The 24316-nt window shown below is 46.8% G+C and overlaps 2 protein-coding genes and 1 long non-coding RNA gene across 3 annotated transcripts in view; 1 reads left to right on the forward strand and 2 right to left on the reverse strand.

The window, feature by feature from the left end:
* Positions 1–2096, reverse strand: part of MAPRE3 (microtubule associated protein RP/EB family member 3) — a 55837-nt gene extending 53741 nt beyond the window's left edge. The window contains exon 1 of the mRNA XM_025261403.3: positions 1964–2096. The gene's annotated coding sequence lies outside the window, so the exon portion shown is untranslated. The remainder of the gene's footprint in view (positions 1–1963) is intronic.
* On the forward strand, positions 2074–19507 carry LOC123328587. Its single transcript, XR_006543514.2, has 2 exons — positions 2074–2205; positions 19043–19507. It is a non-coding gene; the product is annotated as an uncharacterized LOC123328587 (long non-coding RNA).
* Positions 19470–24316, reverse strand: part of DPYSL5 (dihydropyrimidinase like 5) — an 89418-nt gene continuing 84571 nt past the window's right edge. Inside the window, exon 13 of the mRNA XM_006046210.3 lies at positions 19470–22401. Coding sequence (XP_006046272.1) covers positions 22316–22401 — 86 coding nt within the window. The 3' untranslated portion in view covers positions 19470–22315. The remainder of the gene's footprint in view (positions 22402–24316) is intronic.

Consider the following 24316-nt stretch of genomic DNA (forward strand, 5'->3'; position numbering starts at 1 on the left):
AAGGAAACATTTTACTCACACCCTCCTGATCTATCTAGCCTTGACACATTTTCTTGCTTCTTAGTTCACCACCCTCCACCCCAGTAAATATCACTGATTCCCAAAATACACTCAACCCAGGAGGAGCAGCTCTCCAGCACAGCTGTCTGCTCTGGCCCTGCCCGGGTATTTCGGTGAGCTATGCGACAGAGAGAGGACCACACAGAAGGAATGTAACGCTCAGGCCCCATGGTTCCCATCAGCCCACAGGCAGGTGCATCCCGCCAAACCCCAGACTGGCATTTGAAACAGAAGAAACTGCACTGCTACATGGGGGCAGTAGTCTTCCTGAACTTCATCTCTATGTTTAAAACTAGGGCGACAGCCGTCCTTGCTACTGTAAACTAATCTGATGGGCATGGGGGTGGGGAGTGGCTCTGAGGAGACTGCCAATAGGCCATGATTGAGCAAAGTCAAGGAGCTAAATTGTTATTCCTCACTGTTTGCAAGCCAGAAACTCCAAATCTGTGTGTCCTTCGGCATGATTTTTTAAAACCGAACCATCTACTCTTTTTGAGCCTGAAGTCAATAAAACCTGAACTGCTTCTACAATTTAACTGGCTGATATTTACACATAGTTTCTGACAGTACACTAAAATCTAAAGCCAAAAAAAAAAAAAGAATCAAAGGAAGTTGGCAATGAGGTACACACAGTAAGTAGTTAGGAGCCTTCGAGTTGAGGCACGTTGATTAAGAGCTTTTGGCTATGGGCACCAACTCTGACTTCAGCCTTATTTCTCCGGGAAAAAGAAAACAACTTGGGCTCCTCCTCTGTTCCAAGATCAGGGAATGCACGATGGGCAGGTGGATGGGCAGCAAACATAACCCTGGGGAATTGTTCACATATGCTAGAACCCCTATCAGGTGACAGCCCCCAGAGAGACTCACAGCTGCAACAAGCAGCGGGTGCAAGCCTCAGACCTGTACCAGCGAGAAACCTCAGTTCTGTTTCTCCTTGTCGACTCTGCACGTTACCTGAAAACTCACGCTCACCCAGTTGGTTACGCCTTGGAAGTTATAGGTATCAAAGATCAAGTCCTGCCACAACCCTTCAACATACAAACAGTTAAGCACTTGCTATGGATATCAGGCCTGTTCCAAACCTCCCATTATTACACCAGGTTGTACTGCGGGGGCGTGGGGGCCGGTGAAGTGGGGGAAAGCATTTTAAAGAGTACTGCAAGATGCTTATTCACAACACCACACTGGAAGCTCAGGAACTTAAGCTCCCGAACGCAACCTTTCTCCCCCCTCCCTCCAGTCCCTCTCCACCGCGCCCGCCAAAGCCAGAGCTCAGCCCACTAGAAAGCCACCGCGCACCGGCGGGTGTTCACTGAACAGTAGCTGATCACGGTGATGGGGCCGTAAAGCCCCACACGCTCTCAGCAGCCAGTGAGAACTGTCCAGACCTTCCTCCCCACGCCAGCCGGGGCAGGAGCGTGTGGGTAGGAAGCCTGAGGCCCCGAGGTTTGGGCAGGCACAACGTCCCCCCCTCCCCCAAGTCTGCCCTCGCTCTCTCCCTTGTCACTCTTTTTCTGGCATATCACTGGGGAAAACCGGGGAGGCCGGAGATGTCAGGCCCAAGAAGAGTAAGGAGAAGGGACAAGGGCGAACGGGAGGCAGTTTTTTTTGGTGGGGGGGAAATCTGTCCAGAGCGGAGGTGCGGTAGCGCCGCATGTCGTGGGGAAGAACCCCCCAGGTGGGTCTGGAGGGAGAAAAGGGCAGGCCTGACCGCCGAGGCCGCGGGGAGCCCGGGAGAGAGGGATGCAGGAAGGGAGGCGCGGGCGTGGGGGAGATGCGGTTGGGGGGCGCGGGGGCGCGGTTGGGGAGGCCAAGGGGGCAGCTCGGTTCCCCTCCCCCAGCCCGGGCCCGGGCCTCCCGCTGACTCAGCCCCACGGCGTCGGTCGCCTCGGCCCGGACTCACAGTGCGCGAGGTGGCTCCGGCAGAGGCGGCGGGGGAGGGGGGCAGGCGGTGGGGGGGGGAGCGCTGCGGCTGAGGCTGCGGCTCCGGCCGGCGGCTCCGGGGCGGAGGGTCCTAGTAGAGGCCGCCGCGGTCTCCGGCTTCAACGCACAGAGACTGCGGGGGAAGAGAGCACTGCGCAGGCGCGATGCGGCCGCCGCTGTCAGTCCGAGCGGGGCGGGGCCAGGGCACCCGCCGTCTCCAAGGTAACTGGTTGGCGAGGGAAGGAGCGCCCGTACCTTCACCTTGTCTTAGCAACGGCGACGGGAGGTGGGGTGGGGGGTGGGGGGCGACGAGAACAGTCCTTCTAAGTTGCCATAGCAACAAGGGGGGGGCCCCCCCGTCTCATAAATTTACGGCGGTATCGAGGGAACGCGCTCACCTTGTCACCATGGCAACTGGGAACAGCCCCTTCCTTTTCCCTTAGCAACAGGGTAACGATTCCTCCGCCTTAACTGAGGACAGAAGGAACAAGCACTTAAACCTGATACCATAGTAGCCCGATGACGGATTCTTATCTGTCTCACGGCTACTGCAAAAGAGAAAGAGAATATTTCTTCTTTTTCAGCGACACGAGAGTGCTAAGGCTGGGTTTTCTTTCCTCTCTTGGTCTATGCTTTTCAATAGCAGTGTGTTACTCTAATATTCGAATTCAATTTTCCTTTACTTGTGTTAAACATTCCTTTCCGTCTCTTACCAGAAGAAAATCAATACTTTTACCCCCAAATGGAGCTAACAAAATCGTCTATACACACACTTTTTTTTTTTTAAACCAAGCTTATTGTCTCTCTACCAATGCATTTGTAAAAACGACTCCTGCTTGCCTACTAGCTGGCTTAGCTTCTACCCCCTCATAACTAGCTCCCTCTTTGATATATTCATTGGTGTTCCTGAATTCCCTGTTCTAGGTCAGTTTTTGTGGATCTCTCCAGTTCTTCTAGATCCTTCTTCATGTCCACACCTACTATCCTTGTCCTCCAGTGCTCTGCCCCAGGCTCCCTATGCTCACCAGTTTGTGATTTCCTAAGCTTGGTTCTCTTTGTGCAGATTTACTTCTGGGTCTCCCTCCCTCAGCCCTGACTCCCATGGATATCTTAAGGTCACCTCTGTGCCCATTTTGTACATGCCTCCTTTCATGACACACATCTTATAGTGTTGACCTTCATTTGCGTGTGTCTCTTCAATCAGACTATGTGCCCCTTGTGGGCAGGAATTCTGTCTTATTCACCTGCTCCCTCAGCATCTAGCGCTGAATGTGAAACAAACAGTAAGTGTTTATGGAACTGGATCAAGTGAAGACAAAGGTTTTCTTCTAAGTTTATTCAAAGATTTTCTTTGACCCCAAATAAATGGGTGAAAGGAATCAAAAGATTATAAAACTTTTTAAAAAAATATTCTTTCTTACTTTCTCTGACCTAACTGCCTCAGAGTCTCCATCAACATTTTCCTTATCTTTACACATATTTAGTCTTTTTTTTTTGGCCACACCGTGTGGCATGCAGAACTTACCTAAGTAGGACTCAAACCCATGCCCCCTCCAGTGAAAGGGCAGAATCTTAACCACTGGACCACCAGGGAAGTCCTACACATATTTAATCTTTAAGTTCTACTGCTACTGTTACACTGCTATCTCACTCCCTTCTCTCTCCTCTTTGCGCCAAAACTCTAGTCATCTATTAATTGAAACTCTGGCATTCTCTATTTCCTGACTTCTCACCTGTAGGTAGTCTCCCTTCTACACTCTCCCTAATGTTTCCACTAAATAACTTTTCTCACATGGTACTGACCTTCTCAATGTATTCTCATTACCCTCTATAATCAGTGCAAGCTCTTCATGCCTTACTATTCTGCCATTCCTAACCCTGCTGAAATTGAGCACTCTTGGTGAACATCACTGGATTCTGCTGGGCTTGTTGACATGCTGCATTCTCTTCGAATGACTCAGAAGTAAGAATTCATAGGCAAGCATTCTTTTCTGAGTCTCCTTGTATAATTCCCAGAGATTCTACCCCAGGACTATGGGTGTCAAAGCACTCTGACTAAGTCCATTTTCTCAGGGGAGAAGGAGAAGGCAGCTGACTACAAACAAAGTGAGTAGTAAAAGAGAGAGACACAACATATGGTGAGTCAAGACTGTCTCCGCCCATCCAAGGCAATTCTCAGAAAGGAGAGGGTTTCTTGTAGAGGGTAATTCCCAGGACAAATCAGGGCATTAGGACAGGAAAATGTTCTAGAAAGAGAAAACTTTTTCCTAGCCACAGAATTGCAGACTTGAAACCATTCCTAGCTGTATCTATGGGGTGTCTGGGTACCACAAAGACAAAGGGGAAGTTTTCAGACTCAGTTTATTTTGTTTCTCCATTCTGAAGTTCCAGCTCATCTCTATGGTTGTAGGTGTGGATTTGGGTGGTACAGATGGTCCTGAGTAATCCTGAGAAGAGACTGTGATTCTAGTAACCCTACCCATTCATCACACATGGGATAAAGGACCATTCTACAATTTCTGCATACTCTTCACCCAGATTCTCCACATTTTTACCATGTGCCAGTTATCCATTGCTGAAAAACAGATCACTAAATTGCTAAATAGATTTAGCAGTTTAAAACAACAACCGTTTCGTTATCTCTGTGTGGGGTGGGAATTCAGGAAGGGCTCAGCTGGGTGGTTCTGGCTCAGGGTTTCTCATGTGGTTACAGTCCAGATGGCAGCTGGAACTTAAACAACAGGGGACTGGCTAGACAACCCTCTCAGTACTGTCTTGGAGCTAGCTTTCTCGCTACATATTTGGTAGCTATAGATTTTGTGGGTGAATATTATAGTGAGAGAAAAGCTACATCCCTTTTTATAACCTAGCCTCAGACATCATTTCTACCGTATCTATCTAATAATAAAGAAAGGGAACATAAACCCTACCTCTCAATGGAAGCAATGTTCAAGGCACATGATAAAAGCATGTGGATGAGAGATATTGTTGAATCATCTTTGGAAAATGCAATCTGCCACACCCTACCATCTGATGACAAGAATTAACACCCCGCTCAATGCAAAATACACTCATCGCTTGCCTCGTCTCATTCCATGACAGCACCAACTTGAAGTCCAGGATCTCATCATCTAACTCAGGGCTCAGTGTGGGTATGGCTCTTCAGGTCCAGTTCTTGGTATCACTCCTTGAGTACCAGTCCCCTTGATTTGAAAACCTGTGAAGTAAAGAGAAACATCATCTGCCTTAACGTCCCCAGCATACACTAGTGGCACAGACATAGGATAATTGCTATGGACATTATCATTTCAAAAAGGAGAAAAACAGACTGCACACACAGCAGTTACTCGTTCCTAGCGATTCTGAAATCCAGTGGACACACGTTGCCAGTTTCTGGTTTAGGGCTCAGACCCACTCCCATTTATTTATTTATATCAGTGTTGACAGGGACTTTTTTCCCCTGGTGGATTACAATCCTTTCTTCTTATGTGTTTTGATGTTGAATTTGTCACAGATTTGTCTAATGGAAGAAACTGCAAGTTGGCTCCTGTATCTTTTGGATTTGTCCCCAGCATTCTTTGAACATTCCCTTGCTTTCGGGCACAAGATGTTCCAGGCTCATCTTGTACTTTCCCTCCCTCAGCCCTGGAATTGGCCATTCACCAGGGCGTCATGAGTCCTCTTGACTTTTTGACATTTCTTTTCTTTTTCCATTCTTCTTGCTCCCTAAATCTTCCCTTAACCATCCTTGGAATTCCCATCTCATTTCCTTTTCTCCTTCCTCTATACATACTTCCTGAGTGGCTTCAGCTATTCCCGTGACTTCTGAATTTGGATCTCCATCCCCATCAGCCCTCCCAGCTGTGAGAACTGTATATGTAATTGCCTTCTAGACACCTCCAACCCTGTGTCCCACAGGCATCTCAAACTCAGTGGGCTTAAGTTACATTTATTTACCCTTCCTCCCTCAAAAACCCAACTTTCATATATTCCCTATTATTGTTAATGATATCACTACCCAAGAAAAACCTCAGGGTAGTCTTAACCCACATCTTCTCCCTGACTCCCTACACCAGGACCATTTTCCAATACTATTAATTATATTACATATATGTATATAACAGTTCAGTTTAGTCACTCAGTCGTGTCTGACTCTTGCCACCTCATGAACCACAGCACGCCAGGCCTCCCTGTCCATCACCAACTCCCGGAGTTTACCCAAACTCATGTCCATTGAGTTGGTGATGCCATCCAACCATCTCATCCTCTGTCATCCCCTTCTCCTCCTGCCCTCAATCTTTCCCAGCAGCAGGGTCTTTTCAAATGAGTCAGCTCTTCCCATCAGGTGGCCAAAGGATTGGAGTTTCAGCTTCAACATCAGTCCTTCCAATGAATAACCAGGATGGACTAGTTGGATCTCCTTGCAGTCCAAGGAACTCTCAAGAGTCTTCTCCAACACCACAGTTCAAAAGCATCCATTCTTCAGCGCTCAGCTTTCTTTATAGTCCAACTCTCACATCCATACATGACTACTGGAAAAACCATAGCCTTGATTAGACAGACCTTTGTTGGCCAAGTAATGTCTCTGGTTTTTAATATGCTGTCTAGGTTAGTAATAACTTTCCTTCCAAGGAGTAAGCATCTTTTAATTTCATGGCTGCAGTCACCATCTGTAGTGATTTTGGAGCCCAGAAAAATAAAGTCAGCCACTGTGTCCACTGTTTCACCATCTACTTGCCATGATGTGATGAGACCAGATGCCGTGATCTTAGTTTTCTGAATGTTGAGTTTTAAGCCAACTTTTTCACTCTCCTCTTTCACTTTCATCAAGAGGCTTTTTAGTTCTTCACTTTCTGCCATAAGGGTGGTGTCATCTGCATATCTGAGGTTATTGATATTTCTCCCAGCAATCTTGATTCCAGCTTGTGTTTCTTCCAGCCCAGTGTTTCTCATGATGTACTCTGCATATAAGTTAAATAAGCAGGGTGACAATATACAGCCCTGACGTACTCCTTTTCCTATTTGGAACCAGTCTGTTGTTCCATGTCCAATTCTAACTGTTGCTTCCTGACCTGCATGAAGGTTTTTCAAGAGGCAGGTCAGGTGGCCTGGTATTCCCATCTCTTTTAGAATTTTCCACAGTTTATTGTGGTCCACACAGTGAAAGGCTTTGGCATAGTCGATAAAGCAGAAATAGATGTTTTTCTGGAACTCTCTTGCTTTTTTGATGATCCAGCAGATGTTGGCAATTTGATCTCTGGTTCCTCTGCCTTTTCTAAAACCAGCTTGAACACCTGGAAGTTCACGGTTCACATACTGTTGAAGCCTGGCTTGGAGAATTTTGAGCATTACTTTACTAGTGTGTGAGATGAGTGCAATTGTGTGGTACTTTGAGCATTCTTTGGCATTGCCTTTCTTTGGGATTGGAATGAAAACTGACCTTTTCCAGTCCTGTGGCCACGGCTGAGTTTTCCAAGTTTGCTGGTATATTGAGTGCAGCACTTTCACAGGTACATATATGTGTGTGTGTGTGTGTGTGTGTGTGTGTGTGTATTCTTTTTTAGCTGCGCTGCACTGCATGTGGGATCTTAGCTTCTGACCAGGTATTGAACCTGCACCCCTGCAATGGAAGTATGAAGTCTTAACTTATGAACCACAAGGGCAGCCCTGATTTCATTTGAAAATGACTCATTTCTGTTCCCCTTATTAATCTCCATCACCTTTACCATCTCTTGCTTGGGTTACTGCAGAGCCTCCACCTGGTCTTTATGCCTCTAGTGTCTCCCACTTTGATCCATCCTCAACACCACTGCTAGTAGTCTCTTTCTAGAAGAGAAATCTTATCAACATAACTCCTCTGCTTAAATCCCTATGGCTGCCCTTCTCAAACTGGCTGAAGCAATTCCTGGGCATGGGGGAGTCTTGTAAAGAAACAGAATGAGGAGCTGTAGAATAGTTATGTCTTCCTCAAGCTTAAATTTTATTTACAGATTTGGGACAACATTTTAAAATATTTTAAGACATACAATGAAGTAGAATGCAAGAACCACATACTTTTAAAGATAAGACGTTTAAAGAGAGTTTGAACTCAAGACACCTCTAAGCCTGAACTCTCCAATCTGCCTTATGGGGTGGTACGTTAGTGGAAAGTTTGAGAAACACTGGCTTGAAGGATAAAAGTTCAGACTTTTTCACATGGTAGAGAAGCTCTATTATAATCTGGCCCCTACTTAACCATTTCCACTTCATTTTCCACACCTCTGGTGCCCTCAACCTCATTACTTCCCACCATATATGTCAGCCCCAAAGATCAAGGACTTGTAGTTGTTCAAGAAAGCAGTTCTGTTTCACAGCCAAGCCAGTGTTATGGGGGCCATCCTACTTGGAATCTCTCTTGCCCTTCTGTGAGGTCCCACTCATTCTCCAAGACCAGCTGTAGTGTCATCTCCTCTGTGACACTGTCAGGGACCTCGTCCAGACAAATGATATGTTCTTTTTGCTACTAGGTACTTTCTTTGTCATGGCCCCTCATCACCTTATGTTATCAGGCTCATTCACAAATCTCCTTGCTGGAGGTCCTCACTCTCAGAGACCATATCTTATTTACTTTTGTATTCTCAACACTTCACATGGGGCTGAAAACAGCCAAGCAAGTGAAAAACAACTTGACCTTTTGTACTTTGACCAGGGTGACTGGGGAAGCCAGGTGGTAGAGGGAGTCTGAAAGAGTGGGTCGACTCTGGCTGGCGGGAGAGCTAGATTTTAGATTGGCACTTGCGGGCCTGCCCTGGTTGTGAAGTAGGGGCAGAGAGGAGCAGTGATGCTGGTCATGGTTACCAACAGTGTTCATTATTCTTCTGATACTTCCCAGGTATACTATACAGTCCATGGGGGTCACAAAGAGTATGACATGACTAAGCCACTTTCACTTTCACTCCCCAGGCCGCTCTCGTGGTAAAGAGCCCACCTGCCAATGCAGGAGATGTTAAGAGATGTGGTTCTGATCTCTGGGTCAGGAAGATCCCCTGGAGAAGGAAATGGCAACCCACTCCAGCATTCTTGCCTGGAGAATCCCAGGGACAGAGGAGCCTGGTGGGCTACAGTCCATGGGGTCGCAAAGAGTCAGACATAACTGAAGCGACTTAGCACACAAAAGAGGAATAGGGCATTCAAATAGGACTGATGGCCAGATATAGGAAACCCTTGACATGCTTTAAAATGTACAAGGTGCTCATGGAAGCAATGTGTAATTTTGTTAAGGAATGCATTTTAATCTCGAGACTTGAAGCAGGTGACCTTGTGACCTTATCTAGAGAGCAAATCTAACCCTTCTCCCTGCTGGAGCTGCACAAGCCTTGGGTACAATAATTCCTTTTTGATGTGACCTTGGGCCGTGGTTTTTCTCATTTGTAGTTGTGTTGGTTAAATGAGATAACATATGAAAAATGCCCGGCAGTACTCAAAACATAGTAAATACCCAATAAATGGTAACTATCAATAGTAACCAAACTCTTATTCTGTTCAAGAGGTCATTTGATTCTCCCCCTCAATTATATCCTGTTACATCATATAAGGCCAAATATACAAATTTAGAATTTGCAAAGGTCTTAAGACAAACCTCTTGTGAACATTAATGACCCACTGTATCCAGAATAAACACCACCTTTAGACCAGTGGCTTAGATTGTAAGATGTCACCCTGCTTTGTGGAAAATGCCACCATGATGATCAGGTGGGTGATAAAGGCTTGGATTAACTTGGATGAGTTTGAGGTGGCCTCCAGGCCCCAACAGTTTTTTTTTCTTAATTTTTTTTATTGGAGTGTAGTTGATTCACAACGTTGTGTTATTTTCAAGTATACAGCAAAGTGAATCAGTTATACATATACGTATATCCACTCTTTTCCCATATAGACCATTCTTTTCCCATATAGACCATTACAGAATATTGAGTAGAGTACCCTAGGCTATACAGTAGATCCTTATTAGTTATCTGTTTTGTATATAGTAGTGTGTATATGTCAATCCCAATCTCCCAGTTTATCCCTTCCCTCACTTACCCCCGGTTACAATAAGTTTGTTGTCTATATCTGTAACTCTATTTCTGTGTTGTAGATAAGTTCATTTGTGTCATATTTTAGATTCCACGTATAACCAATATCATATGATATTTCTCTTTCTCTGTCCGACTTACTTCACTCAGTACGATAATCTCTAGGTCCATCCATGTTGCTGCAAATGGCATTACTTCATTCTTTTCTATGGCTGAGTAATATATTGTGTGTGTGTGTGTGTGTGCACGCGCAGTCAGTTGTGTCTGACTCTTTGCAATCCCTTGGACTATAACCCGCCAGTGTTCTCTGTCCGTGGAATTGTCCAGGCAAGAATAGTGGGGTGAATTGCCATTTCCTATTCAATATGTGTGTGTATATATATATATATATATATACACATATACATATATGTGTGTGTGTATATATATATATATATATATCAACAGAGGAATGGAAAAAGATGTAACACATATGTGTGTGTATATTGTAACACATATGTGTGTGTATATACACACACATATGTGTTACATCTTCTTTATCCATTCCTCTGTTGATGGACATTTATTAGTAGGTTGCTTCCATGTCCTGGCTATTATAAACAGTGCTGCAATGAACATAGAACTGCATGTGTCTCCCAGGACTCACTCTTTTGTCTGCCCCAGCATTTGTATCTGCATCCCCTGTTTCTGCAGCTCGATGGATACAAATCGGGCTTCTCCTTGTAGAGATCCCCTCCTCAAATGTCAAAGGCCCAGTTGTGGAAAGGAAGCATTAGACAGAGATTAGGGCATGCTTTGGAAGCTACAAGAACTTGAGTTGATGAAATACTAAATCTATTACTAACTCTACGGCAAGCTATTTAACTCAGTTTCTTCATCTGTAAAGTAGGGATAATAACAGTAAACACCTCAGAGACTTAACATAAGGATTAGATGGGATCTTGTTTATCAGGTGCTTGGTACAGTGCTTGCCATGTTGTGGGCATTCAATAAACAGTATCTGTTATTATTTTTATATAAAAAGTGAAGTGTGGACTTCCCTGGTAGTCCAGTGGTTGAAAATCTGCTTGCCAATACAGGGGACACCAGTTTGATCCCTGGTCTGGCAAGATTCCACATGCCTCTGAGCAACTAAGCCCGTGTGCCACATCTACTGAAGCCCGCACACCCTAGGCCTTGATCTGCAACAAAAGAAGCCACCGCAATGAGAAGTCCGTGCACCGTAACTAGAGAGTAGCCCCTGTTCACCGCAGCTAGAGAAAGCCTGCACGCAGCAACGAAGACTCAGTGCAGCCAAAAAAAAAAAGAAGTGTTATATTCTTTGTAAGTTCAGTTCAGTTCAGTTCAGTCGCTCAGTCATGTCCGACTCTTTGCGACCCCATGAATTGCAGCACGCCAGGCCTCCCTGTCCATCACCAACTCCTGGAGTTCACTCAAACTCACGTCCATCGAGTCGGTGATGCCACCCAGCCATCTCATCCTCTGTCATCCCCTTCTCCTCCTGCCCCCAATCCCCCCCAGCATCAGAGTCTTTTCCAGTGAGTTAACTCTTCACATGAGGTGGCCAAAGTACTGGAGTTTCAGCTTTAGCATCATTCTTTCCAAAGAACACACAGGACTGATCTCCTTTAGAATGGACTGGTTGGATCTCCTTGAAGTCCATGGGACTCTCAAGAGTCTTCTCCAACACCACAGTTCAAAAGCATCAATTCTTCAGCACTCAGCTTTCTTCACAGTCCAACTCTCACATCCATACATGACCACTGGAAAAACCATAGCCTTGACTAGACGGACCTTTGTTGGCAAAGTAATGTCTTTGTAAAGACCTTCCCAAAACAAGTAAAGCTCTTTGCTGGTACTTTTATTTGTCTCTCTCTCTCACACACAGCATTTATTTTTTATAAAGGGGAAATTAACATTTATTTAGCTGCTACTATAGCCAGGCATGAGATGTGTACCGTTTCCTATAACTGCCCTGGTCATCCCCTGAGGTTGGTATCATTTCCATTTTTACAATAAACAATAGAGACCCAGAGAAGTTATCTAACTTGCCTAAGATCACACAGCTAGTGAACATCAGAAGCAGAGCTTGAACTAAAGCCTGCACTAAAACCCAAATGTCTATTATCCCATGGTTCCTAAGCCTACTGTACTATAATTATTTATCAATATATATTTTCCTCAAATTAATCTCTAAATGCAGGAGCTGCACTTGATTCATTTTTGTATCTAACACATGCCTGGCAGATACCCCATAAGCCTGCATTACATAAAAAAATCTAAAACACATGAACGTAAACCTAGACTGGCCAGATGAATATAAGATGCCTAGTTAAATTGGAATTTCAGACAAACAAATAATTTTTCAGTATGCCACAGACACTATATGAGACATATCTGTATGAAAATTTTCTAAAAATGATTTGCTATCTGAAATTCAGATTTAACTGAGCATCCTGTATTTTTGTTTGTTAAAACTTGCAACTTTAACCTAAACCTTGAGATTGGTTTTGAAAGGGACAGCTTCCCCAGTGTTTCTCCTGATAGCAGAAGGGCTTCTGTGGCCCCTCACTCACACTCAAGGTTGACCTAGTCCTGGGCTGCTCTGGGGGCTGCGGTTGAGGCCACAGTGATGTGGACATATTGGCCTTTCTTAGGTCTCTTGTTCAGTTGCTAAGTCTTGTTCAACCCTTTGAGACCCCATAGACTGCAGCAATCCAGGCTCCCCTGTCTTTCATTATCTCCCAGAGCTCAAATTCATGTCCATTGAATTGGTAATGCTATCTAACCGTCTCATCCTCTTCTGCTCCTTTCTCCTTTCTCCTTCTGTCTTTCCCAACATCAGGGTCTTTTCCAATAAGTTGGCTCTTCGCATCAGGCGGCTTAAGTACTGGAGCTTCGGCTTCAGCATCAGTCCTTTCAATGAATATTCAGGGTTCATTTCCTTTAGGAATGATTGTTTTTTTTTTTCTCCCTGCAGTCCAAGGGACTCTCAAGAGTCTTCTCCAGCACCACAATTCAAAAGCATCAATTCTTCAGTGTTCAGCCTTCTTTATAATCCAACTCTCACACCCATACTTGACTACTGGAAAAACCACAGCTTTGACTATACAGACCTTTGTCAGCAAAACGATATCTCTGTTTTTAAGACAGGGTCTAGTTTGTCATAGCTTTCCTTCCAAGGAGCAAACGTCTTTCAATTTCATAGCTGTCACCATCTGCAGTGATTTTGGAGCCCAAGAAAATAAAATCTGTCACTGCTTGTACTTTTCCCCCTTCTATTTGCCGTGAAGTGATGGGACGAAATGCCAGGATCTTAGCTTTTTTAATGTTGAGTTTTAAGCCAGCTTTTTCACTCTCCTCTTTCCCCCTCATCAAGAGTCTCTTTAGCTCCTCTTCACTTTCTGCCATTAGAGTGGTATCATCTGCATATCTGAGGTTGTTGATATTTTTCCTGGCAATCTTGATTCCAGTTTGTGATTCATCTAGCCCAGCATTTTGCATGATGTACAGACACTCTCTGCATATTAAGTTAGGTCAACCTTGGCACCGTAAACCAACGAAGCAGGCACTGATAAGCTTAAAGCACCACCTGGAGGCCTTTATGGGTAGTACTGTGGCCAGGGGCCATCTCTTGGATCCAGAACCTTGGGAAGCAAGGCAGAGACAGCGCAGAGGAGGAGGCTAGTACAGCAGGAAGGGGCAGGGTAAGGTGCAGGGTAAGAAATATCTTCCTGGCATTTTCAGTGGATGGCTGCTGCTCTGGCCCCCCAGGAACTGAAGGCACTCACTCTCCAAAGGAGATGACTTCTTAGGGCTGTACTTCTCCAGGGCCCTCTGCCTCCCAGGTTGTTCCTTGTAGTCACCAGGGAGTCTTTGTCTTATAAGACAAATTCTTTGTCCCCACAGCAGATCTACTGAGTCAGAAGCTGTGGGAGTGGGGTCCAGTGGCCTGCATTTAAAGAAGTCCTTCAGGTGATTCTTTCTTTTTTAAAAATTTTATTAGTTTTAAAAAAGTATTTATCTGTCTGTGGTGGGTCTTAATTGTGGCACATGGGATCTTAGACCTTTGTTTCAGCATGCGAACTCTTAGGTGCAGCATGAGGGATCTAATTTCCCCACCAAGAATCAAACCTGGGCCTCCTGCTTTGGAAACATGGAGTCTTAGCCTCTGAACCTCCAGGAAGTCCCCATTTAGGTGACTTTGATACAAAGCTGAAGTTGGAGAACTATTGGCTTAGAGGAAACATGAGTGGGTGAGCAGGGTGGAGCCCATGTTGAAGTGCACACAGAGAAAGAGCTGGTACATGAATGAGGTGGCTATTCGTTCTTTGTGACTCCAGAGTCAAGAGCTGGGATAAAAGGTGTGAGTTGCCAAGAGACAGAATTCAGTTTCAATTAAGGAAGTCATACTGAACAAACAGAGCTCTGGGGGACTAGGAGAGAATGCCTGGGGAAGGTAGGTCTCTGTCCCTGGACTAAATGTCCTGGTTCCTGGGCTAGACGATCTGTCATGGATGTGGTAGAAATTTCTGCAGAGGTTAAATTAGATGTGTGTAAAGAATCCCTAAACTCAGAGAATCCATAATTCATTCATTTTTGCAAATCATCTTTTCTTCTTCACTTCTCTTTTATCAAGAGTAAGGCAATATTTCTGGTTGTTTTGAGAACCTCTTTCAGCTAAGTATTTATAGCATATTATTACAAAAGAGCAAATAAAGGACTAACTGGCTTTTCTTTTTAAAAAAATATTTATTTTGTTGGGCTGCACTGGATCTTGGTTGTGGCATGTCAGATATAGTTCCCTGGCCAGTCATCAAACCCTGGGCTTCCTGCCCTGGAAGCATGTAGCCTTAGCCACTGGACCACCAGGGAAGTCTCCCCAATGGCTTTTCTAGCTTCCTGGTCAGGATTTATTCAGGACTGCATCCTCAGGTCCAACTGTCCTCCAGGCTGCTGCCCAGCTGTCTTCCAGAGGTTTCCCTCTACACCATTCCTGATCCTCTTATGCTGAATCTCCTATCCCCTTTACCCCATGTCTTTCTGTTTTTTTTTTTTTAACTGCAATTTAGTATGTTGGGACGCACCCTCAAATAGATTCCCGAAAAAGGGGTACAAAGAAGGTCAAAATTTTCAATCTTGCATGTCTGAAAATGCCTAAGAAAGGCAATGCCAAAGAATGCTCAAACTACCGCACAATTGCGCTCATCTCACACACTAGCAAAGTAATGCTCAAAATTCTCCAAGCCAGGCTTCAGCAATACGTGAACCATGAACTTCCAGATGTTCAAGCTGGTTTTAGAAAAGGCAGAGGAACCAGAGATCAAATTGCCAACATCTGCTGGATCATCAAAAAAGCAAGAGAGTTCCAGAAAAACATCTATTTCTGCTTTATCAACTATGCCAAAGCCTTTGACTGTGTGGATCACAATAAACTGTGGAAAATTCTGAAAGAGATGGGAATACCAGACCACCTGACCTGCCTCTTGAGAAATCTGTATGCAGGTCAGGAAGCAACAGTTAGAACTGGAACAACAGATGGTTCCAAATAGGAAAAGGAGTACATCAAGGCTGTATATCGTCACCATCCTTATTTAACTTACATGCAGAGTACATCATGAGAAACGCTGGGCTGGATGAAGCACAATCTGGAATCAAGATTGCTGGGAGAAATATCAATAATCTCAGATATGAAGATGACACCACCCTTATGGCAGAAGGTGAAGAACTAAAGAGCCTCATGATGAAAGTGAAAGAGGAGAGTGAAAAAGTTGGCCTAAAGCTCAACATTCAGAAAACTAAGATCACGGCATCTGGTCCCATCACTTCATGGCAAATAGATGGAGAAACAGTGGAAACAGTGGCAGACTTTATTTTTCGGGGCTCCAAAATCACTGCAGATGGTGATTGCAGCCATGAAATAAGATGCTTATTCCTTGGAAGGAAGGTTATGACCAACCTAGACAGCATATTAAAAAGCAGAGACATTACTTTGCCAACAAAGGTCCATCTACTCAAGGCTATGGTTTTTCCAGTAGTCATGTATGGATGTGAGGGTTGGACTATAAAGAAAGCTGAGCGCCAAAGAATTGATGCTTTTGAACTGTGGTATTGAAGACTCCTGAGAGTCCCTTGGACTGCAAGGAGATTCAACCAGTCCATCCTAAAGGAGATCAGTCCTGAGTGTTCATTGGAAGGACTGATGTTGAAGCTGAAACTTCAATATTTTGGCCACCTGATGTGAAGAGCTGACTCATTTGAACAGACCCTGATGCTGGGAAAGATTGAAGGCAGGAGGAGAAGGGGATGACAGAGGATGAGATGGTTGGATGGTATCACCAACTCAATGGACATGAGTTTGAGTAAACTCCGGGAGTTGGTGATGGACAGGGAGGCCTGGCGTGCTACAATCCATGGGGTTGCAAAGAGTCAGACATGACTGAGCAACTGAACTGAAAATGACTTTTCACAGATACTTGGTTGACAGATTGACTGTGTGCAGAATTCTAGGTTGGAAATTATTTTCCCTCAAAAGTTAGAAAACATACTCCATGATTGTCCATCTTCTAGCATTTTGTTGACAAACAAGGTGACAGACATTTGATGTCCAATTCTTTGTGTGCAGCTAGTGCCTTTCTCCTGCTAGCTCCTCAAGCATTAGTTCCATTCATTAGAAATGTCTTGATGAGATCTGGACACTCACACATCACTGTGCTGTGCACCTGAAACTTAAACAGCATTGTAAATCAACTATACTTCAATTAAAATAAAAGAGGGGATCTGCACATATTTGGTAGTTTATGTACTTGTAAGAGAAATTTTGGCTTATTAGAGTGAGCGCCCCAGAACTAACTTGAAATGTGTAACTTAAGACTTAGGAGTTATGTTGAAATCTTACTATGTTTATGCTTGGCAGAGAAATATCTAATAAACCTCTAAGCTCACTATATTTATCAGTATATTAAATTGGTAATAATCATTTAATACTTGGGAAAGGTACTTAGAAAGGAAGTAGAATTTTAAATGTAGTTTGAAATATTGTAAAGTATTTAAGTTTATGAATTGAATCAAAGTCCCCTTAAAAGTAAATGATAAAATTTGGTAGGCTTACAGCCTTTAACAGAATAATAAAGTCTATAAGCTAAACTGAAAAGCTTAGGAAGTGCCCCCAAGGCTTCACCCTCTGCTATAGCCACAGCCACTGAGGTCTCATGAGGTCTCCAAGGCTGTGTGGAGCCTCAGGGCTTGTCATAGGAAACCCTGGTCCTCACTCATGAAAAAGGACCCATTTTCCTTGCCCTATCCCCCATCTTTCAGTGATGGAAAAACATTTGACTCATGACAAGCATTTTAATAGCCTAATGTATAGGTATATGTAAGGTGACCATACAATTTATTGTCCAAACCAAGACATATTTGAAAGTGAAAGAGGGCGCTGTTAAGAATTATTCTGGGGGCAACAGACTTAAAACAGGATTGTTTGGGCAAACCTGGACAAGATCCCTCTAGGTATAAATGTGTGGTTTGTAAATATATGAAGGCAAGCAAGTGAAGAACTCAGCTTCCATCTTTGTAAGATGTATCAAGTATCAACACATGTTAGATCCTTTAATATTTTACTGGAAAAACACTAAGAACCCTTTCAAACGTGTTATTAGCAGCTATCATATAACCTTTTATTAACTTAGGACAATGAGGTCTACACTCCTGGTGTATTGTGAGATTTCTTCTTTGCCTCAGGTGTCATGAGACTTCCTCCTTCGCTAACTGCAAGGCAATTCTTAGTGTTAGGTTGTACCTGTATCTAAAAGTCAACCTGTAATTGGAGTTGAGAATTTGAGGGTGACTGTTGCTTGACTGCTGGCTGGCTCAGGTTTCAAGTGCAGATTCTTATAAAGGATCAAGCCTTATTTTAGTCTGAATCTGTGGTCTTTTGTTTTTCCACAACTGCATACAAAGGAGACCAGTGTCTTCCTGGTATCTTGTTTTATTTTTTTCCTCTATGAGCTACCTGATACATGCACATGGTCTGCCAAATGTGCGGCCATGCCATTTTTCATTCACTTACACAAGGGATTTTTGGCATTTAATCACCTTCTGGTGTGCTCCCATGTTATGAGGAAACAGACGCTTTGGCTTAGTACCATCCCAGCAACTCAGCTTCCTTCACAAATCAGACAATGGTGTTTCCATCTGGCTCAGAAGCCCCAGTAGAACTTTTACACACAGATCACTTCATAATTAACTGTAGTGCTCTGGGTGTTTCTTTAGGTCATGGGCTACCTTATTTGCAGGAAAGCTGTGAAAGTTCCCCTGCAGACAACTGTTTCCCCATTCTACCTAAAATTCCCTCATTAAGGCTTTATTTTGGAGGCTAAGAAATAAGTACAAGCAACCCCATAGTGGGCTTCCCAGGTGGTGCTAGTGGTAAAGAACCCACCTGCCAATGCAGGAGATTAGAGACATGGGTTTGATCCCTGGGTTGGGAAGATCCCCTGGAGGAGGGTATGGCAACCCACTCCAGTATTCTTGCCTGGAGACTCCCATGGACAGAGGAGCCTGGAGGGCTACAGCCCATAGGGTCGCAATGAGTCAGGCATGACTGAAGAAGTGACTTAGCATGCACCCATGACCCCATGGTACTGGTAGCAATAATTTCACTCACTCTTTAGTGTGAAAGTGTTTGATCAGATAACCCCCCAATCTCTGCCCAAGTTAGCCTTGATGCAGATGGAAGGGTTTGAAGGCACAGTGGGCTCTCAGTGGAGCCAGAAAGCAGCCTGAGAACTCCTCAAAGATACATTGGCCTTGAATAGTCCTTTGAAATGTGATTTTGTGAGTCCATGGTTCCAACAGCCAAGGGTTCCAATGTGGAGAGTAGGCTATGGTGTTCCAAAATGGTAGCCAAGAAAATAAGTGACCAATGGTGGGTGGGGAAAGCCTAGTCCAACCCCCTCTCCCGCCCTCCTTTTGTATCTAATGTCTTCCTCTAACTATTTCTGTTTCAGATAACTCACCCCAACCTTGTCTTAGAAATTTGGCACCAAAAAACTTGGTTTTGTTCCCACCAGGAGAAAGGACTGACTATTAGCTGTTGGGTCACTGAGGCTCCTGTCTCTCAACACTTTTTTTTTTTGACCAGACCACAAGGCATGTGGAACTTCCCTGACCAGGGATCAAACCTGTGACTCTTGCAGTGGACGTGCACAGTCTTAACCACTGGACCACCAGGGAAGCATTCAGCGGTTTTTTAATCTTCAAACTCTGTTCAGGCCTCCCAGTGAACTGCCATCTGCCACGCAACACAAGTGAAGAACCAAAGCTGAGTTTTTTGGCCTTTTTTTTAGTGGCTAAAGCCTCACCCCAGCCACTATGGAAGAAAAGGTCCCCCCACCAAACTCCTTCTTCTTTGAAGAAACACAACTGAGACCAAGCGAGAAGTAGCTATAGTTTAATACAAACCTGCACCAGAACACAATGAGTCGGGCTGTTTTGTGTTTGCCTCAATCGGGTGGCCAAAGCACAAGACCATGTGCCGTCGGGGTTGACACAATCTTAGCACCATGACGTTTACAGAGGAGTGAGGAAGTCACTTGGGTGCTGGGGTGTTCGAGGCTCCATCCCGACCCCAGGCTGTGCCCGCCGCCTGGGTAGCTGGAAGGGGTTTGGGTTTCCGAGTGGTTTCTGTGGCTTCTGGGTCGGTATTGGAAAAGCCCTCATCTCGGCATTGGCTTGACCGAGACCTACTGTGGACTCCTAGCACTACACACACGCACACATACACACACACACACGGTAGCACAATTTTCTGGTAACTTAACCCCACAAACCTAGAGAGCAGCTAAGGCAAGAACAACAGTATTTATTCAGCAAGTACAAGACCAAGTTTGAGAGCTGCATTCAGTGCAACCAGAGACCCTTTTCATTCCAACCAGGAGCCGCTGGGGCTGGTGATGGGGCTGGCTGGAGCTCAGCACAGGGGCAGGGAATGGGTGACAGGGCTGACCTTTCATTCGGTTCCTTGAACCTCCTTCTGATTCTCATCTAGATGCTCCTGGGCAAGGGTGGGTCTATGTAAGGGTCGGGGGTGAATGAAGTGGAAGGCCTTCGACGGACCACACCAACAGGTGGTCTCCCAGAGCCATCTCTCGGGCGGAGGCACTCAGAGAAGGTAAAGCTTTCCTGGCCCAAGCAGAGATGCTCTGCCCGCTGGCTACCACCACTGCTTGGCTCTTTGGCATCTGCCCAAGGCCCATGACCCAGCAAGGGCTGAAAGGGATAAAGATGATGTGCATTGTACCAAGGGATCAGTGTCACGGTTTCCCAGGCTTAGATCCCTACTGACTGTCCCCATAGCTACCACTCTCCATGAGTGCCTTTGCTGCCTCTGCTTCCTGGGTTACCGTCTGCATCCTCTCAGCCCCTAAGTGAGGAAGGGGAGCATGAAGGGAGGGGTGAGGATGAGGAGGCAGCTCAAACCACATGGCAAGCCTCCAGCATGTAACTAGTTCTGGCTCAAATAGTGAATATGCATTAGTTTGTTTACAAGAAAAATCTATCTACCTGTGCAAAACAAAGCAGAATGCCTACTGGGGAATAAGTCATCTAGCTGGTTAAACTCTCAGGGGGGGATCTGCAAGAGATGTCACTCCACTCCTTCCGTCCACAGCTGGGGTAGACAACCAAGTTCTAAAAAGGGCAGTCTGGACCTTTCTGGAGTCAGAGGGCCTGAGCTTTCTGGGCCACATCTGAGAAATGAGGAGAATAATTCACGCTTTGTGGTTGTGAGGAGCAATTGAGAGCTCATACGTGAAAGGGCTTTGAAAACATGAAAAGCACTGCAAAAATGTGCAGGGTATGACCACTGGCCCAAGAGTCCAGGAGCCGCGTGTCAGCCCAGGTGCGATGTGACGTCACTCCCCAAGGGGGAACAAGGCTTAGCAAGGGCAGCCTCTAGTGTTTCCATGGAAACCTCCTGGAGTTTTGGAGGCAGGGGAGGCCCAGCTGAGAGGAGATGGAGACCACAAGCAGGTGAGGGCGAGGTGCTGACCACAGGAGACCGCAGACCCTGTGTAGCACTGTTGGCTATAGCCAGGTTCTACTGGCCTGGCCTCCTACCTGGCATACAGCCAGCCTGCTCCCCCTATAATGCCCCCCCACCTCTTCCCCAGCAGGCATGAGGCCTCTTGCCAATCACACAGGAGGAGCAACTGGGCCTCTGTCCAGCAGGGGGATACCTACAGGCAATTGGGTGTGTGTGTGGGGGGGTGGCTAGTGCTGGGAGTGACCAGGACCACACATGGGAAAGGCCACCTTGCTTCCTGAAGGTCTCTAGGGCCAGCATTCCGGGCACCCTCTCAGGATGCAGGAAATCAAGAGGGGAGGGGGCACCGGAAGACTCCAGATAGGGAGAAGAAGGGCCCCGAGAGTCCAGTATGCCCCTCTGGCCCCTGTTCTCAGTGCCCTAGGCTGTCTGGTTGGTGTCGATGCAGCATCTCTTAAGGTCCACATCTATTCCTGTTTCTATGCTATGCTAGTGACACAAAGCACCGTCAGTTTTCACAGGATGCACAAACAAGTCAAACCAAACCACTGCGCAAACCAAACGTGCAAAACGAAATCATATACACGCGCCTGGCACCAGCCTCATGCCCGCCCGGCCAGCCCTTCTGGGCCTGGGACTGCCAGGATTAGGGGACGAGGCAGCCAGCAAAGGGTGCAGCGTGTCCCAGCCACTCCCAAACAGGGGCAGGAGTTGAATTGGGAGAAACGGGAGGTCCTGGGGCACGGCTGGGATACGGACACCAGTCTGACTTCGGGAAAAAGACCACGGGGCGGAAGGGGATCAGGGAGGGGGTCCTTTTCTTTTAAAACACATCTGCTAAAGTGCTCTGGACAACTGGCGGGTTAGCCAGGGGCAGGGCACTAAGGGCGGGGGTTGCCCAAGGCCAGCAGGGGGCGGGTGCGAGGGAGGGGCAGGGCCAGGCTCTATGCAAGTGGGCTCTGTGCATAGTATGGGCTTCCTGGGCCCCAGGGAAGCCCGCTGGGGCCGAGGCAGGAAAGGACTGCAGCAGGAGGAACACATCTCAAAGTGCCTGTTAGGGTTGGCTCGAAGCACAGTGAATCACGTGTCAGACATGGGGAGGGCCCCTGGGTCCCGGGGCCCCTCAGGTGGTGAGCTGCCCAGCGCGGCCTCTCCCGCCCCACCCCTGCAACTGCGGCCGGAGGGCGTGGGGCTGGTGGCGTCGGAGCATCTTCACTTGGGGGGCTGGGCAGTGTCTTTACCAAATGCCGCTTGACCTGCCTCCGGGGGGAGCGAGGATCCGAGCCGAGGCTCGCTTTGGAACATGGTCATCGATCTGAGAACCTGGAAGGAAGGAAGCAGAGGGTAAGTTCCCCTGGGTAATAAAACCGGGTCCTCCCGTGCTTAGATGTAATTTAATCCTCAACACAACACCATCCCATTTTACAGGTGGGAAGACTGAGGCTCAGGGAAGTTAATTTGCCCCCGTCCCATAGTCTATGAGTATGTAAAGCCTGGACTTGAACCCCGGTCTTCCTGATTCAGAGCCTCCACGGTTAACTAACTGCCTTGCTACACCTGCCTTCACCACTCCCAGCCCTGTAGGTACCCTCTCTTGTCAAGCACACAGACCATGGAGCCGCCTGTTAGCAAGTGGGCCTTTGTACATATGACTCAGTGAGCAAGAGAGGGAGGAGGGGGCACCATTGTCTTGGAAAAACAGAACAGCACCCTCAAAGGCCCCCACGTCTTGAAATCTCGAGGCTTAGAAAAGAAGTCCTGGTGCCCCAGGGAGTGCCATGAAGCATTCTTCCGCCTGTCTCACAGCAGACAGGGTTTGAGGCGAGGGAAGGTAAGAGGCTGCCTGGTGTCTGCTGCACCTGAGAGCGGTTCTGTCCAGTCTTGGCTCTACCCAGACTTGGATGGGAGCAGAAGCCAGGGGCCCAAGGGGACTGGCACCTCTCGGGCCTGGACGCTTCTCCTGGGGCTGACCCCGGCGGAAGGGGCCAGGCCCAGGCAGCCGTGGGGAGCGACACCTCCTGGATTGGCCAGGCGGGGGCGCCCACGGACACCCCACACGGCGGACCTGTATCTGACTGCCCTCGGTCCCATCACTGGTGGGAGTTTTAACAGTGGCCCTCACGGCGGGGGAGAAGTTATCTCTGTAGTGAGATTGGCTCTGAGATGATGGGGGAGGGGTGTGGAGAGGACCTCTCCCCACAAAGGCCAGTCAGCAACTCAGACAGGAGCCACTTGAGCTGCTCTCAGCGCACGGTTGGGCACAAAGGAAGCCCAGCAGCCAGCCGTGCCCCTTGGCAGCCCTGGGTATAGCTCTTTGCCTCTCAGATTAGGCTGGTTTGCAGCGGTGTCTCCCTGTCCCCAGGAGAATCCATGCTCTGTGTGGAGACATGTGGATCTAGGTCCTCTCACCCTCTGGCCCCAGCACAGAGCCTGCAGAGCAGAGGCTCAGTCTGCACCCGGGCTAGTCCTGGAGGCAGTTCAGCAAGACCCAGCCCTGACCCCTTTCTCGTGGGGCTCACACTTTCCAGCAAAGCTGCTTGCAGGTCCAGGGCACCTTATGGGCCTCTACCTGTTCTCCAGGGAAGCTTGCGGTTTATGCCCGCAATGACCCCCACCTTTAACTACCACTGAGCACCTGGCAGGCATGCAGCTATCAACAGTAAAGTCTCTAAGCATAGACACACCCATATATTTCTGTTTTGTATATTCTATACAGTACAACTCCTGGCAAGAAAAGAAGGTGGCAGAGGAGCAAACAGGCTAAAGATGAGGGAGGAAAGGGTATAAGGGAAACACCATGTCTTTCAGAGTGGCTGGTGAGGACTGGGTGGGAAATGCGGGTGCAGACCCATGTGGCACAGAGTTAACCCTTCTGAGGTCTGATCATCTCTAGGGGCACCCTACGTTCCGGGCCCTCAAGATGTTTCAAGGGATGAAAACATTTGAACTTAGTAACCGTGGGGCAAGCCCCAGAACAGCCGTGGCCGGGTGGAGTGGCAGGGCCTGTGGACTGGGAGAGCCCTCCTTTCCCATCCCCAGTATTTGTGTCTCTAACAGGGGACCCCGGAGAAGGCAATGGCACCCCACTCCAGTACTCTTGCCTGGAAAATCCCATGGACAGTGGAGCCTGGTGGGCTGCAGTCCATGGGGTCACTAAGAGTCGGACATGACTGAGCGACTTCCCTTTCCCTTTTCACTTTCATGCATTGGAGAAGGAAATGGCAACCCACTCCAGTAT

Source organism: Bubalus bubalis, chromosome 12 (genome assembly GCF_019923935.1).
Source record: "Bubalus bubalis isolate 160015118507 breed Murrah chromosome 12, NDDB_SH_1, whole genome shotgun sequence".
NCBI lineage: Eukaryota > Metazoa > Chordata > Mammalia > Artiodactyla > Bovidae > Bubalus > Bubalus bubalis.